General features: G+C 46.0%; 1 protein-coding gene across 2 annotated transcripts in view; it reads left to right on the top strand.

Moving 5' to 3' along the window:
* ENKUR (enkurin, TRPC channel interacting protein) overlaps positions 1-17,717 on the top strand; it is a 73,994-nt gene that overhangs the window by 32,385 nt on the left and 23,892 nt on the right. For both annotated transcript variants that reach the window (XM_069211365.1, XM_069211364.1), the window contains exon 4: positions 2,600-2,746. In XM_069211365.1, the coding sequence (XP_069067466.1) occupies positions 2,600-2,746 (147 nt within the window). The remainder of the gene's footprint in view (positions 1-2,599; positions 2,747-17,717) is intronic.

Raw genomic sequence — 17,717 nt, forward strand, 5'->3', positions numbered from 1 at the left:
ATATCTGAAAGTGCATAGAATTTTTAGACATAGCTGCTAACTAGAGCACAGAGGAATGTAAGAAAGTACAGAAAATATTCAACTTATAGAAGCAAAGAAAATCTGGTGTCATTATAAAATACAATGTTCATGAAGATGGAGCAGATATTTACAGAGATCAGCTGGGAATCCATAGTGCAGCCATCATCTCTTCTTGTTTTTTTGATGAATTGTATCACTGTTAACACACAGATTTGGACTGGCCAAATTGATGTTCTGGTTTTTCCCGGTAGGATACAAGCCAGGCTGCTTTGAGGGCTGATGGCCGTCATGATCCAGCTTCAAAGGCTCCTAGGGAATCATTTTGAAACTTATGTTTTAATTTGCACCATTTTGTCTTGTTTCCCCAAAATTGTCTTTTAGGGTAGCACCACTTCCAAATCAGCTGAAGAAGGCAGGCAACCTCACTTACGCTCACTCTCATAGTGCAATAGTGGGCTGATTTCAACATTCCAACCAGGGCTTTGACCCAAATTCATCCTTGATAATGCAACAGATAGGCTTGAAGCAGGTAGGCTAGAATCAGCTTGGTATCATGTCTTCACCGCTCCACAAAGTGAAACAATAGAAATTAATGCTGCAAAATAATAGAGCGGTGACTCTGCTTAAGGCAAGCGGTATTTTTTTGCAACAGTTGTTTTACTTTTCTGTCTTAGTAAAACACTTGCTCTATTGTACACTAGATACACACAACTCATTCAAGCCAAAATGTCCTTCTTGCATGTCCCTAAGTGTTGATAAGTATACAACAGTTTGGTGGCTGGTATTTGCAAACTTCTCCCAATACAGTGTCAATGCCTCACATAAGGAAACTTGAACTCCTCATCTTTGAACAGACTTTGAAGTAAGGACGTTTGGAAATTGCTGTTTGATGGACTTACGTTACCATAGTGAGGTCGATATTTGACCTCCAATAATGTTGCATCCTCTGTATCGACATCCACTGCATCGTAGGATGAATATATATTTATTATTCTTAACTCTACATATGATTATCTGCACTTACACTATGATGTAGTGGTTAGACTGGGATAGGTGGTGTGATAATATCACAAGATGATATAACGCCGACCCTGTACCCCATTGTCTTCCTTACCCCATTTGAGCTACTGCACTCTTTACTTTCTTCTTCAAAACTGGCACCTAGAGCCACCTTTTAAAAATTCTAATAGATCACATCTCGTCTGGCAGGTATTTATCCCTGTTTGTGGTGTAATGACACCAACAAAGAAAATCAATACTTGATTTGATTGTGTTTTAGTATGTAGATGTGTTGGTTTTGAAAGGGTGAAACCTTTTCTCATACATTGTATGCCCAGAGAGCAAACACAATACCTCCAAGTTACTCTGCTAGGCAATACTAGAGCGGGATGGTTTGAAGACCAGGACACAACCAAAGTTTCATAGATACAAGTGAATATGAATAGGTATGTACTAGAGGAATCCTATTCCTCTCCTTTTCCGGTACAGGGATAGAAAGTAACCGAATGTACTTAACATGAGATACTTCTATGGTGATAGGCCATAAACTAAATTGTTTGTACTCTTTCTTTATGTTTGTGACATTTCTCCTTTTGTGTATTTTTACATTTTGGATTACCCAGCTAACATGCTATACTTTGTTTACTTGTGCCTCAAACATGGATGTCCAATATGGATATCCAGTTGTGGCAGTTGCTATCCAATGCTTGCTAACTGGTAACGCCGACACTGCAGTTGCTATCCTTAATGTCAAGGATCCCGAATGCAGAGACAAGAGCAAAAAAGTAAACCGGGATAAAGAATTTGGTTTACTTTCTGTAGTTCATACACCATGATATATTCCTATGTCATCTGCAGCAAGTAAGAGGGTATTGAAAGTACGATTCACAAAGGTAAGTTTAGAGGTTTGGTCTAAACTTTGACCAAACGTCTGAGTTTACGACTTTGGGAATTAACAAAGGGCCTTTACAAAGAGTATCTTTAGGTCCGCACTTGGGGTGGAGACCTGCCCTGAATGCGGACCTAAAGATACTACTCCTAAATGCCCTTTGTGAATTCCCAAAGTCATAAACTTAGACAACTGGTCTAAGTTTAGGCCGAACATATAAGTTTACCTTTGTGAATCAGGCCCTATGTGTGGTACAAGTTGTCAAAGATGTGATGTCATCAGGAGTCCAATGATTTGTGATGCCCCTTACAGTACCCCTTTATTTTGGTAAATCAACGTTCTTGAGCTCAACAATGTTTTCTTTAAACATGTATTGGTGAAATTAATACCTGCACCAGTTTATGTAAAGACCTTTAGGGCCTTGAAGACTGAGAATTAGCACAATTACTGAAAAGACTAGGGGATCAGTAAGGAAGAGATAATTTGTTGTCTTTAATTCGTCTATTTTTTCACATTCAGGCTATCCTTGTGTCTGAAGATAAGTGTGGTGCCTCTCATTTTGCTCACTTGTGATAGTACACTGTTGGAGAATTTTAAAGCGCATTATCCATTCTAGGACTTTTGTATTGTGAACAAAAGAACAATAATATAGGTTAAATGTTACACGTTCCTTTTTATTTCTTTTGCCAGGACTACGGTGTTACTCCTGAATATATTTGCAAGCGTAAGGAGGAAGTGATAAGAGCCCAAGAAGAGTATGATAACTACGTCCGGGAGCGCCTCAGGCAAGGTGCCATGAAACAGCTCTCAGAGGAAGAAAGAACAAGTGTCTTAGAGGTACGCCCACAGATTTTGATTGATTTAATAAATATATTAGAAGTGAAAGTAAATCTGCAAATAAATAATATTCATGATTGTTCAGGCTGATCTCGCTATTTGACAACTTGTTCGGAAGCTTCCTGCTTAGTAGGTTAGTCTGGAAACTGCTGCTGAAGAAGACTTTGGGTGGCAGCTAATTTTCAGTTTTGAATTTTTATTTTTAAGGTTTTTAGATATTTCCTTTATGTGCATTTATAATATTTTTGAATTAAATCAAGCCTTTTTATTGACCTTACCTTACATTTCATTGGGCAAGCTAAGCCTCTCTCTGCTGCCTGCTTCAAAATGGAAGTATAAAAGGGGAATTTTCCCATAGAGACAAGGGACTTTGCATCTATATAACCAAACAGGTACACATGGAAGTTATTCCAAAGCAGTTATTCTGTGCCTAGGTAATTGTGAACATACTTAGTATTTCTCTTTGTGTGCGAATTATCCTGATATTCTAGGGTATTAGGCCACATCCTAAAGCGGCATCCTATTATGCTCCTAGGAACTTTACTATAATATAACACAAACATGTTTATTCTACTCAAACATAGTACATTGGAGTAATCTAATTATTATCAGACAAATATTTTTTGAAGATAGGATGCCAGGAGACAAAAATGGACAGATACCATTGCCACACTGGTGCAGTGTACTCTTTCTCTTTCTGTACTCATGACTTAATACAGACAAAAGAAATGGAGTGCTCTTCCAATCAGGTATTTTTAATGTCTAAAAAGTTGACAAGTGGGATCAACCACAAAGCAGAGTCTGCTTCTGTGTATCATTCAAATGTCCTTGAACAACAACACTATAAGGATCAACACAGTGGTCCAGATCAAAAGTATGAACAAAGCTATGTTAATTGGGGAAGCCTCCTTAACATGGTTGACTTCAATGAATTGCAAGTGGGATCCAAACACCTGACTGCTCATTTAATTTTAGACCTGTATTTTTTTAAATAATTCAAGCATTATTCCAATCATTGTCTGTTCAAAGCGGGGAACATCCAGTGCATTTCCAAGCCCTGCTCTGCTCAAACAAGACTTCGTCCTCAGGCTAGACAGTCTGATTGTCAAAGACTTTACATCAGATGGATATTTTCAACTGTGTTTGTCTCTGGGGCTTCTGATTCCACCAGGCCTCCTCTATATCTGCCATCTTGGTCATCCCCTGCTTCTTTGTTAAATTGTAGGAGTTGTATCTCTCTATTCATTTCAATTGTTCTCCTTTGTTATTTGCCACCAATCTGTTCATAAAGAAGCTTTGTTCTTGTTACCAACAATCTGAGCCTCCGTGACCTTAAAGACACCTATGTTCTCTGTTTTTCTGTTTGGTTAATCAGTGCCTGATTTTGGAGATAGCCCATGATAAGGTCTTGCAAACGACCTTCCCAGCACTGCTACCACCTACAGTTGAAGAAAAACCATTGCAGCAATGTTCACCACACAATAAAGAGTGCAATTTATCTATATCTATATCTGTATCTGTATATCTATTTCTCTCTCTTGCTCTCTAACCTAGTGACGGTCACCGCTAGATAGTTATAGTTAGGACCTAATTTCTATTTTTAAAAAGTCGTTTTTTACTTGCCTATATCTTTGGCGCTGCATGATGAATCTTTACAAATTCTTAGTTCAGTTGTTTTTGAGAAATTAAAGAAAATCCAAATTTGTATATATATAGGAACGTGCAGGCTCCGTGAACCCTCCTGATCTCATGCTGAGATCTGATTGGCTGCCAACACTTCAACAAGGAAATGTTGGCAGCCATCCAGGGACTTGGCTTCAACTGACCCCCTGAAAAAAAAGATAAAAAATAAGAAAAGGGGCCAGGTTCGGGACACCCTCACCCCTTAGCTTTGGTGCTGGGGTCCCAGAGGGACCCCCCAGACCTAAAAAAGCCTTTTTTAAAACATTTTTGCCATGAGTCACAGCGGTTCAATGGATCCGGTGAAAATTGAAAAACAAAAACAAGTGTGGGTTCCCATGCTTGTTAATTCTGAAGCTCCCAGATGGGCCAAGTCCCGGGGGCATTGCCATTTTAATACGGAGAGCCGGGTGTGCACCCCCATTCCACCGGCTGCCCCAGTGACTGTTACCTCTCTGGGGCTAATATTTAATGAAACATGGGGGGGCACGTGGCCCCTGCAACCCCAGGGACTGCCACCTCCCCGGGGCTTTAATCAAGTAGAGTGCAGGGGGCTGCACGCCTCCGCTTCCATTGGGACCACCAGCTCCCCTGCGCTAATATTTACTGAAGTGCAGGGGGGCCACCTGACCCCCCCGCAGCCTCAGGGACTACCACCTTCCCAGGGTTTTAATCAAGTTGAGTGTGGGGTAAAGCATGGGGGCCATGGGCCCTCTGCAACACCAGAGATCTCCACCTTCCTTGGGCTAATGTTTAATGAAATGTCCAGGCCAACTGCCCCCCCGCAGCCCCAGGGCCCGCCACCTCCCTGGAGCTTTAAACAAATAGAGTGCGGGCATGTGGCCCCCCACAGCCCCAGGGACCGCCACCTCCTCTGGGTTTTACACAATTGTAACTTGGGGGCACCCGGCCCCCCACCCCGTAGCCCTAGAGACCACCACCTCCCCAGGGCTTTAATAAATAGAGTGCGGGGGCCATGCCCCCACCCCCACAAACCCGGAAACCATCATCTCCCTGGGGCAAAACCCTTTCGAGGGGGCCTGTGCGCCCCCCTCGAGAAGCCAGAGATGGCCTTGGGGACCACCACCCCCCAGAGCCAGTTCCTGCTATGTACTGTGGTGCCCAGCCCCAGGATGTAGCTGGCGGGAGCTTTGAAAGCTCCCACCAAGTCAGAGCAAACACTTCACTTTCTGCAAATGATAGATGTCAAACAGCTTTCACTTGCAGAAAGTGAAGTTTTCATATGTTTCCCTGCACGCAAATATGCGCGCAGGGAAACAGATGAAAACATTGCTCCCACAAGCAGGGAGCTGCTATTTCAAGCTGCTCCCTGCTTGTGGGAGCAATGCTGGCTCTCGCAAGATGCGAGAAGCTGGCTAGGACCATGGGGGCCTGGAGGCTCTCCTGCTATCTATTCACAATCTCTCTCTTCCATCCCATAATGGGATGGAAGCGAGAGAGAGAGATTGTCATTGCAATGGTGTTTCCATGCAATGACTTCAAAGATTAAGACTAGCAAGATGTTTGGTACAATTGTTAGATTTACGATGGGATCCAGAGCAGAACAGAGTCACTTCTGGCCTAATGGTCAAGGTCTTGTGCTGTCTCTCAGTAGGCTGAAGGTTGAAATCCTAGTATTGCTTGGTAGTGTGTTTGTTTATTCACTAGTGTATTGACTGTTAAACCTTTCTAGTGATGGAACATTCATGTTTCTTTCCTATCACATGCATGGGTTGAATGTCATACAAATGTCTGAAAAAAGCAGGGTAAGGAGTCATCTGTGTGAGGGTTCTACTCCAGTTGTGTCTGTGGTCTTTTCCCTTCTTTAATTTAATTTAAACTTCAAAAGTTAAAAGTTCATAGTTAAGGTGGTCTCACTTGTTTTAAATGATAAATACATTTTTTTTAAAATGTGTCCTAAAATATCTAATTCTATGTATAACATTAATCAAAGCCTAAATTGCTCTCTCTCTCTCTCTGAACCTCTCAATTATGCTCTTTCACTCGGGGTTGGGTGGTTAGAGGGGTTGGGCACAAGATCTGGCCACAGCCCATTCCCTGCAACCATCCCCACTGCGCATGGCTGAAGGTTGAGTGGTTATAGGGGGTTAGCCTTGCAGCCAACCGCCACTGCGCACAGTGATTGGATTAAAGTATAGTATTAAAAATGACTTAAAAAAAAAAACATATAAATTCACAGTAAAAAAACAAAGGTTACAGAGACATTATAGTTAGGAAATAGAATTAAAAAAAACATAGAAATTCACTTAAAAACCAAAGGTTGCAGGGACGTTATAGGTAGGTTCTGAGTTTACTCTAACAAAAACATAGAAATTCACCAATTATAGTTATCGTTATCTCAAGTAACTATAGCCAGTGCCCTAAGGTACCAAAACTTGCACCCTCACCATGCACTGGTAATTATCCCACAAATTTTGGCACTCATGACATCTTTGATGACATCATTGGTAATATCAATAAATATTTGTATTAAAGTTTTTGGTCAAAAAACTGCATAATGGGACGGACGCGAGTTATAGTTACCTTAGGGTACGAGTTATAGAGTGTGCATATATTGTTAGAAGGAAATCTGTTAATAAAATAGGACAGATTAATTTGACAAAGTAATATAGGTTTAATCGATTTTCAGCTGGGAACAACAGGCAGTCTCAACATAGAGGCCATGACTGAAGTTCAAAGTTCTAGTTCACAAGCAGTGATATTTATACTGTAAAAAACACAAATACTACGGTTACAAGTTCAGCATTGACATAAGCAAGAACAAGCAGTACAGATAAGATAGTAGGGGAGAGGTATCTCTTGAAAAGAGCACATGCACGATTATTGGTTGCCTCATGGGTGAGTAAGTAACATTGACGTCATTCAACATGTCTATCTTTCTGCACAACAAGTTATGTTACATGATGCTCACGGTAGCCCTGCCTTGTGCAAATGCTTATCTGACCCTTAAGCAGTTTCCCTCACTACGATATGAATGACTTGTGGTTTTTAGGACCCTTGCGCTAAGGCAGGATACACCCTTTTGTTCCACCCTGTTCGTGCTAAGTGAAGATTTTGAAAGCAACAGTAGGTGCAGCTCCAAGGAAAAACTCTCATCCTAATGTGGTTTGGGCCTCTTGTGTGTTTCAGAACAGCTAACTTAACAATGCAGCATGTGTATAAGTTTCCTAAGTAATACGTGTTTGTCCTAAGTATGACCTGCCTTTTCTATTGAACCCACAGTCTGTCTTTTTTAACATGTCATGTATTAAGCCTTTCACTACTTACATTGGTTTACGAATATACCTAGCCTACAATGTTTGTATTGGGGTTTGGGAACTTATGTTTGTATGTATGTGATGTATATGATGTGTTCCTATTCTTCCTACAGCAATATATATATGTGATAAATATATATATATATATATATATATATATATATATATATATATATATAATTTATCTTAGGGGTGGGTGAAAAATTCTTCTTCACTGGCAGAGTTTTGGCCACTCCGCTTTATGCTTGTGGTGACAAGTTCTGGCCAAATTTCACCAACCACGGCGTGGTTAAGTTTTGTCCCCACACGCAGCGCGCCAACAGTAATGTCGAGATTTTCCCAAAACGGGGGTTGCAGCTGTTGGCGTTGAAAAAGCTGCAGTTTGAGTAGAAAATCTACTCGAGCTGCATCAAAATAATTTTGAGCAACAGCGCCCTCCGATGCACTGCGTGGTGCCGTTCGAGCTGATTTTTCAGTGCGAATTGGAGCTCCTGGCATTAAAAATCAGCAGAGCAGTGTGATGTTCTGAATGCCACCCATTCGTGGACCTCTGCAGATCTTGCAGTGTTTTCATGTAACTCTGTGGAATTCAGCAGAGTGAAAACTCTGCGAGTTCTGCCCACCCCTAATTATTATTATTATTATATATATATATAGATACGAGTCATATTTGATGGTTGAAATGGTGAATAACCTACATAAATGCAAAGTCACTATGCAGGAGAGGATGCAACAAAAAAAACACAAAATGGTTGGTGTGTGGTCTTGTTTATAGTAATTGAGAAAGATCTGGAACTGTGGATGACAGCAAACTAGATAGATAGGAGCTTCCGAATAACTAAGTCAAAATGCACTGGTGGCTCATGTTATAGGACGTATTTCTCTGAAGTAGGAAAAAAGTGGTCAAAAGATACAAATTTGCAAAGGGCAAGTTAAACTGAAAGATAGCAAGAGCCTAACATTACATGTGTAGTACTAAAAAAATATGCTGACGGGATTATAATGTCTCCAATTAAATATGGGAAGGGAAGTAACTAACAAAAGGTGACATCTGAAATGACGATATATAGTTTTAGAATGCTATTCATACTGGGTGGTAAAACATCTCTACGAGATATGAAGAACCATTTAAGATTACGTATTGCATACCCTAATTAGTCGGTTCTGCATCCTGACAAGAGCCTGGTGCTCTCATCCACTGTGACCTTTCAAAAAATGTCCATGTTTATTGAAAACTTTGCGTGCTGACAAGATCATGGCAGACCTATGAGAAACACAGAGAATACTAGGACTACTATAACCAGCTATTTGAGCCGTGCTACATATCCTTTCAAACAAAACATCTGATAGAATGTTACATATTGAATAATTTGCTAATAAGATTAAGCCTTCAGAAAGAACATGTTTGTGTGAACTGTAAGGATTGGCAATAATGTAGATTTTCATAGTAATTTATGAAGGAAATTCTTAATTTTATTAAAGACACAGAGGCGAGTATTATGCTTCTCTTTTCATTTATTTTTAAAATAGCAGCATGGTCAAAACTACAAATCCCAAGAGGCTAGAAACAATAGCCAATGGGAAACGAAACAAAGACTACAATAATGCACCAATCAACGACCAAAGCACCCTTGAAGTAGTCATCTTGCGCGCGAACAGCCCTCTTTTCATGTGCGAAGGATCAAAAGGTAAAAAACAGAGGAACAATAGTTAAGATAATACAAGCAGCCATTACATCTGAAAAAAGTCCTTGTTTAAATTTCACAACTTGATGCAGTCGTTGCAGCAAAACGGATTCTGGAACAGCAATGTGGGGGAGAATCGGAGATGACGTATTACTCAGCAGCTGGAGACGAAGAGTAGACTTATCCTTGCGATGAAGGTTGAGTTGAGGAAGATGAAGCTGTTAGGGAGGGAGAAAACAGAAGTGAAAAACAATGTGGTGGGATAATACTCCCCTCTGTGTCTTTAATAAAATTAAGAATTTCCTTCATAAATTACTAGGAAAATCTACATTTTATGGCAAGAACAGAGGCTCATATTATGCTTGTTTAAAGCGAATTAATCGCAGATAAGGTAGCATGTTGAACAGGTTTACAGTAAAAAACTTTAAAAACATTATCATTAGACCAATCAGCCGATTTGAGAATGTCCTCCAGACGAGAACCATCCCTAAAGGCTTTAGAAACCATGGCTCCTCTGGAGGAATGAGCTCCAAAAGAAGAGGTGTCAATGCCAGCCAAAGATATAACCCACTTAACCCAATGAGCAAGGGGAGGAGAGGAAACTGGCTTATATGGTTTCTTGAAGGAAATCAGAAGCTGGGACGCTGAGGACGATCTCATATCGGCTGTCTTTTGTTCATAAATCTTTAAACACTGGGCTACACATAGCTTAGAATGGTCTGGGAAATAAGGATAAAACACTGTAGACAAATTAGTTTTAGTACGTCTAGGAACTGAAAACAGGACACCTGAAGGAGTAAATTGGCGAGCAGTAACATCGAGAGCTCTGACATCGGAAAGGCGTTTTATAGAAACTAGGCATAACTACATAGTAAGTTTTGCAGAAAACTCACTTCTTTCATTGAAAATGTTATCAGGCCATGAAACAAAAAGGTTTAACACTAGGTTGACATCCCACACTGAACTATAGCTTGGTAAAGGAGGATTACAAAATGTTACTCCCCTTAAAAGCCGGCAGATTAAAGGATGTTCTCCTACTGGTTTTCGGTTGATATAAGGATGGGAAGAGGAAATAGCTGATTGATATAGGTTAATGATGTGGTAGGACTTACCTTTGTTAGCTTCAGCAGCTAGGAAATTGACTATAGCGGATACATCTGCTGAAAGGGAATCATTGTGTTTTCCCAAGCACCAGCTATCCCATAAGGACTATGCGGATCTGTATGCTTTCTTAGTTCCTGGGGCCCACGATTGGGTAATGAAGTTTGAAGCTTCTTCGGAAATAAGCGGGACTGAAAAGGAATCCCTGAAATTTTCCAGGCTGAGAGTTAAGAGATTGTCGGTAATGAGGTTGTGAAGGAGACCTTGAGGATTTGAGAGCAAGTGAGGGAAAGAAGGTAGAAGGAATGGAGGTTCCACTGAGAGTTCTAGAAGGGTGGGGAACCACACCTGAGACTGCCGGAAAGGGGCTATGAGAACTAGTATAGCACCTTGGCGTCTGACTTGGGCCAGAAGTCTGCTGATCATAATAAAAGGAGGGAAAGCGTAGTTGAGAGAGGTTGTGACTAGTCCTGAGAAAAAGCATTGGATGCTAAGACCAATGGATCTGGACGCCAACTGAAGAATAGAGGGAGTTGGGCATTGAGACGGGAAGCAAATAGATCTATTTTGAAGTGACCCCACATTCGATGGATAGAGTTGAAGATGTCTGGATGAGGTTTCCAGTCGCTCGAGTCCTGGAAATGACGCGAGTGCCAGTCCGCTACAGAGTTTAGGGTTCCTGGTAAATATTCTGCATGTACCGAGATTCTGTTTTGAAGGCAGAAATCCCAAAAACTCCTGGCTAGATCCGCCAAGAGTTTGGACTTGGTGCCTCCCAAGTGGTTGATGTAACGAACAGCAGAAATGTTGTCCAATCTGAGGAGAACAGAACAAGAGACTCTGGTGGTCATTACAACATTGGCGGTAAAAGCCGCTTACCGCCGTGCAGAAGACCGCCAACATACCGCCACGGATGCGGAATTCCGCCACAGCTATTATGACCCACATCTCGAAATCCGACAAAATTCAGACACCCACACAAGTCCGCCACACCAAAGGTCAGTGATAAACTGGTGATAACAAAACCTCCACCTTCACGGCAACAGAAATATGCCCACACTATCACGACACACGAATCCATGCGGCGGTCTTTCAACCGCGGTATTCCATTGGCGGTACACACCACTGCGCTCAAAATACACACACATATACAAAACACCGCCACATTGGACAATTCGAAATACACACACATGAGACACATACACACACCACTCCCACACACCCATTACAATATAAAACACACACCCACATCACCCACAAACCCCTACGACCACTATTACAGAGAGAACGCCAGAGAGAGACACCACCATCCACAAACTAGCATCCACAGGCGCTCAACACCATCACCCACACAACTTCCACGTGCAAAACACCACACACCACTACATATCACCACAACTATCACCATACACACCACCCCACACATCACCTACACCACCCCATGGCACGGCAAAGACACCCCAGGTTCTCGGAGGAGGAGCTCAGGTTCATGGTGGAGAAAATCGTCCAGGTAGAGCCACAGCTATTTGGAGCACAGGTGCAGCACACCTCAATTGCAAGGAAGATGGAGCTATGGAGAAAAATAGTCGACAGGGTCAACGCAGTGGGACAACACCCAAGAAATCGGGACGACATCAGGAAGAGGTGGAACGACCTACGGGCGAAGGTGCGTTCCGTGGTCTCAAGACACCACTTGGCGGTTCAGCGGACTGGCGGCGGACCCCCACCTCCTCACCCACAACTAACAACATGGGAGGAGCAGGTCTTGGCGATTCTGCATCCTGACGGCCTCGCAGGAGTCGGTGGAGGAATGGACTCTGGTAAGTCAAACCTTTACTAATATATCCCCCACCCTTCCTGCATGCCATCACACACTCCTACCCGTAACCTCACCCTCAGCACTCTACCAACTCACATATACCCCACTATCACAAACCACCCATCCCAACACCAAGCTCTGCATGCAACCCCAAAGCATGGACACCCATTACTAAAGCATGCCAACTGCACATACCCATACAACCCCCTAACCCATCATCACACAAGTCCCCACATAGGAATGCGAGCACTGGGGTACACCGGTCACCCACCCATTGCCCACCATGACACACACAGATGCAATAATTAAGCTTTTACACCCCTGCAGGACCACTACCCAACGTCACCAGACAGGAGGGTCCAGACATCTCCACCCCACCCACAGAAGAGGCCCACAGTGATGACAGCAGCTCTGTCCAACTGGATCCAGATGACCAGCCCGGACCATCGTGGGCCTCGGGACAGTCGGTTCCCCTCGCATAGGCACAGGCCACCACAGACCTTCCACCCTCTGGTAACACCAGCACAGCACCCACCCAGCGGGCCCATACCTCCGTACCCAGGACACGTCAATCAGCTGTGTGTCCACCACTACAGGGAACCCAGGATAACCTACCACCCCAACAACAACAGGGGCCTGGGGGCAGTGGCAGTGGGCACACAGTCCAGGGGACGGAGGCCCAGGAACACAGGGGAACTGGGAGGACTGCTGTGCGACAGGGGGCGGACAGGCCAAGGGAACCCACTCTCCACGAGGCCCTCTCCTCCATCATCGGAGCATACCACACTCCCAGGAAACAATGGCAACGGTCCTGGCCAAGTTTCAGGAGACCCAGCGCATGCAGGAGGAACAGTATCTGGGGTTCAGGGAGGAACTCAGAACCATCAGCTCCGCCCTGGGCACCATCGTAGGGGTGCTGAAGGAAATACTAAACACCAGGAGGGACACTGTGGCACTCCAAGGGGCCCCTGACACTAGCATGGATGATGAACTGCCCACCACCTCCGCCTCCGCTAGTGGACAGGAGGCACCGCCACAGGACCACCACACCAGCACCCCACCCCCTGCAGATGGAGAACCACCCCGCAAGCGGTCCCTGAGATCCAGGAACAAGACAGAGCACAATGCCAAGACCCCCGCCAAGAAATGAGACCACCCTAATTGTCAACCCACTGTCCCACTTTGTCACCCTGTCCATATTGGAACTGCCCCAGCTCCACTTCCTATGCCCATATGGGCAATGCACCTATGAGACAAATAGACTGGACTCTGCCATGGACACTCCTCTGCCATCACCCCTCACCATTTAACTTCTCCCTCCAATATTTTGCATTTAAATAAACACACCTAAAGCACCAAGATCTGGAGTCTGACTGTGATTTTGAAATAGTGTATTTGCAATTACATTGACAAAATTTCCAGGAAATAGTAATGTCAACATACCTAAGTCACACAGCTCTAGTCCATGAGGAATCTAAGCAGATGACACACGTTGGGACCCACACCTGTGAAACCGTAAGGGAAAGTGACAACTTAGTGACCATACACTGGGTGAAATCGACAGACAGGATAGAGGTAGAAGTGTAAAAGTACTTGTAGTAGGCAGGAATGTATTCTCACCTGTGTGTTACTGGAAATATTGCTGGATGACTGAGTCCCTGTTGTCAATGTCTTCTTCCTCTGCTTCCTCCTCATCACTGTCCACAGGCTCCACAGCTGGCACAACACCGCCATCTGGACCATCCTCCTGCAGAAAAGGCACCTGTCGTCGCAAAGCCAAATTATGAAGCATACAGCAGACCACGATGATCTGACACACCTTCTTTGGTGAGTAGAATAGGGATCCACCTGTCATATGGAGGCACCGGAACCTGGCCTTCAGGAGGACGAAGGTGCGTTCGATCACCCTCCTAGTCCACCCATGGGCCTCATTGTAGCGTTCCTCTGCCCTGGTCCTGGGACTCCTCACTGGGGTCAGTAGCCATGACAGGTTGGGGTAACCAGAGTCCCCTAATAGCCACACCCGGTGCCTCTGTAGTTGACCCATCACATAAGGGATGCTGCTATTCCGCAGGATGTAGGCGTCATGCACTGAGCCAGGGAACATGGCATTCACATGGGAGATGTACTGGTCTACCAAACATACCATCTGTACAGTCATCGAATGATAACTCTTCCTGTTTCTGTACACCTATTCATCCCTGTGGGGGGGGGACGAAAGCCACATGGGTCCCATCAATGGCACCTATGATGTTGGGGATATGTCCAAGGGCATAAAAGTCACCTTTCACTGTAGGCAAATCCTCCACCTGAGGGAAAACGATGTAGCTCTGCATGTGTTTCAGAAGGGCAGACAACACTCTGGACAACACGTTGGAAAACATCAGCTGGGACATCCCTGATGCTATGGCCTCTGTTGTTTGAAAAGACCCACTTGCAAGGAAATGGAGCACAGATAGCACCTGCACTTGAGGGGGGATTCCTGTGGGATGGCGGATTGCTGACATCAGGTCTGGCTCCAACTGGCTACACAGTTCCTGGACTGTGGCACGGTCAAACCTGTAGGTGCTGATCAAATGTCTTTCCTCAATTGTCGACAGGTCCACCAGCAGTCGGTACACCGGAGGATTCCGCCATCTCCTCACATGTCCCAGCGGACGGTGCCTATGAAGGACAACAGCGAGCACAGAGTCAAACAACTCAGTGGTATGTACCCACAGTATGCACAGAACACCAATCATACACAAAATGTGGCCGGTATGTGTGTTGAGACTAGGCCTAGGTATGTGTGACGCAGTTGGTAATTAGGCCATGTGGGCCCCTGAAATGGCGGCTGCCTGACCTCTAAAGTGGGACAATGGGATGTGAGGTAACAGTGCTGCGTTGTACACCGCCGCGGTAGGCGGGCGAAGGCCGCGGCGCAATGCTGCATTGGTTAACATTGGACCCTATGGGTCCCAGGAGCCAATGACGATGTACGCTGGCGGTGATGGTACGCACTGCCGCGGACGTGACTGCCATTTTCTAACTGTTTAATCCCTCAATACCTGATCTTCGACAGGAGAGGACCTACACTGCAAGTGCTGCTGTGACCTCGGTCTGGAAGAGACAATGGCTCGTGCGTCTGGGGAAAGGGCCCCTGCCTTCACTGCAGAGGAGTTGGAGAAGCTCGTTGACGGGGTTCTCCCCCAGTACACGCCACTTTACGGTCCTCCAGACCAACAGGTAAGTACACAGGGAGCATGTTGTATGGGCTATGCCTGTGTGGAGAGGGCTGGTTGTAAGAAGGAAGGGGGCCGAGTTCTGAGTGCATGAAAGACGGTGCATGCATGTGCCACATGGCAAGGGTAGGGATGGGGGCGACTCACTTTGACGGTGCAGTTGGTAATGACTTCTCTTCTTCCCCTGTACATTTCATGTAGGTCAGCGCCCACCAGAAGAAGGATATTTGGAGTGCCATCGCCAAGGACGTCCGGACCGTGGGGGTCCACCACAGACGGAGCACCCACTGCTGGAAGAGATGGGAGGACATTCGCCGCTGGGGCAAGAAGACGGCGGAGACTCAGCTGGGGATGGCCTCCGAACGTGGGAGGGGTGCCTGTCGAACCATGACCCCCCTGATGTTCCGGATCCTGGCGGTGGCCTACCCTGAGTTGGATGGGCGCTTGAGGGCATCACAGCAGACACAAGGGGGTGAGTACACTATCATTCCGCTGACTTTGCGCTCAGTGAAGGTGTCTGGGTGGGGGAGGAAGGCTGTGGGTTCCCCTAGGCCAGGGCGAGTTCCGTAGGCTAGGCCCATTCATAAGGCATGGCCCTGTGTCCCCCCACCCCACCTCTGTAGAGTGCCAAGTACAGCTATTCATGCCCCAGGGTCATCTATGTGTGCAGATGTCGTCCATAGCCTTGTAGGCCATTTCCCAGGAATTGCACTGTAGAGCCCAACAGCGCGACGTAGTGCAGGGGGCTGCTGTGTCTGTATTGTCCGCCAACGGTAGCGGTAAGCCATGCACTCAACCTGTCTTTCTTCTGTCTTTCTTCTGTCCCCCCCCCCCTTTTTTTGCGGTCTCCCTGTTCTTGTGTGCATTAGCATCATCAGGCGGAGGTACAGTGGCACCGGAGCACGAGGGAGCTGCATCCCACATGGGCATGGAGGCCCACACTACGGACTCAGAAAACACCAGTTGGACGGAGGGCGAGGACGGCGGTAACAGGATCTGCAACCAGCGACACGGACTCGTCCTCCGATGGGAGGTCCCTTGTGGTGGCGACAACATCTGTGCCCCCCACTTCAACAGGTACAGCCGCCACCCCCCCTACCAGCACCACCCTCCTAGCAGCCCCTCAGCGTGTGCCCCGTGCCCGCTCAACCAGGAGGGTGGGCATCACCTTCGCCCCAGGCACCTCAGCCCTTGCCCCTGTCACCTCTGCTGCCCTCAGTGAGGAGGCCATTGACCTCCTCAGGTCCCTCACTGTTGGGCAGTCTACCATTTTGAATGCCATCCAGGGTGTAGAAAGGGAGTTGCAACACACAAATGCATTCCTGGAGGGCATTTATTCTGGTTAGGCTGCCCTTCATCGAACCCTTCAAACTCTGGCCTCAGCACTGATGGCAGCCATTGTCCCTGTGTCTAGCCTCCCCCCTCCAACTTCCTCCACCCAGACCCAATCCCCTGTACCTCTGCCTATCCCAAGCACACCATCAGACCAGCCTGCACACACCTCACCACACAAGGGAAGCTCAGGCAAACATAAGCACCACACATCCCACAGGCACTCACGCAAGATTCACACACATACAGACACACCAACATCCACTGCCTCCACTGTGTCCCCCTCCTCCTTGTCTCCCTCCTCCCTCCCAGTCTCGTCTACACACACACCTGCATGCACTACCACTACAGCCACTATGTTCCGCACCAGCACACCCACCACTACACCCCGCTCACGTGCACTCACCACCCCCACTACCATTTACACGTCCCCTGTGTCCTCTCCAAGTGTGTCTGTGACGCCCCCTCCGAAGATACACAAACGCAGGCACACACCCACCCAACAGCCATCCACCTCACGACAGCCTCCAGCGCATGCACCTGCACCCAAATCCACAAAATGTACACCTCCTACAACCACAACCTCTTCCTCCACTCCCAAACCCACTCCAGCTACCCATCCCAGTGTGTCCCAAAAACTTTTCCTGTCCCCCCTTAACCTATTTCCCACCACCCCCCACCCCCTCCAACTCATAGGTCCCGTACTAGCACCTCAGCCACAAAATATCCGGGACCAGTGGTGCCTGTTGTTACAGGTATGTGGAGTGCACCGGCCACCAGGGCAGCCAGTGTAGCACGGAGCCACAGCACAGCCAGTCCCCCCCCCCTGTGAAGCACCAGAAGTTGGACAGTGCC

The sequence above is a fragment of the Pleurodeles waltl genome, chromosome 10, assembly GCF_031143425.1.
Source record: "Pleurodeles waltl isolate 20211129_DDA chromosome 10, aPleWal1.hap1.20221129, whole genome shotgun sequence".
Classification (NCBI taxonomy): domain Eukaryota; kingdom Metazoa; phylum Chordata; class Amphibia; order Caudata; family Salamandridae; genus Pleurodeles; species Pleurodeles waltl.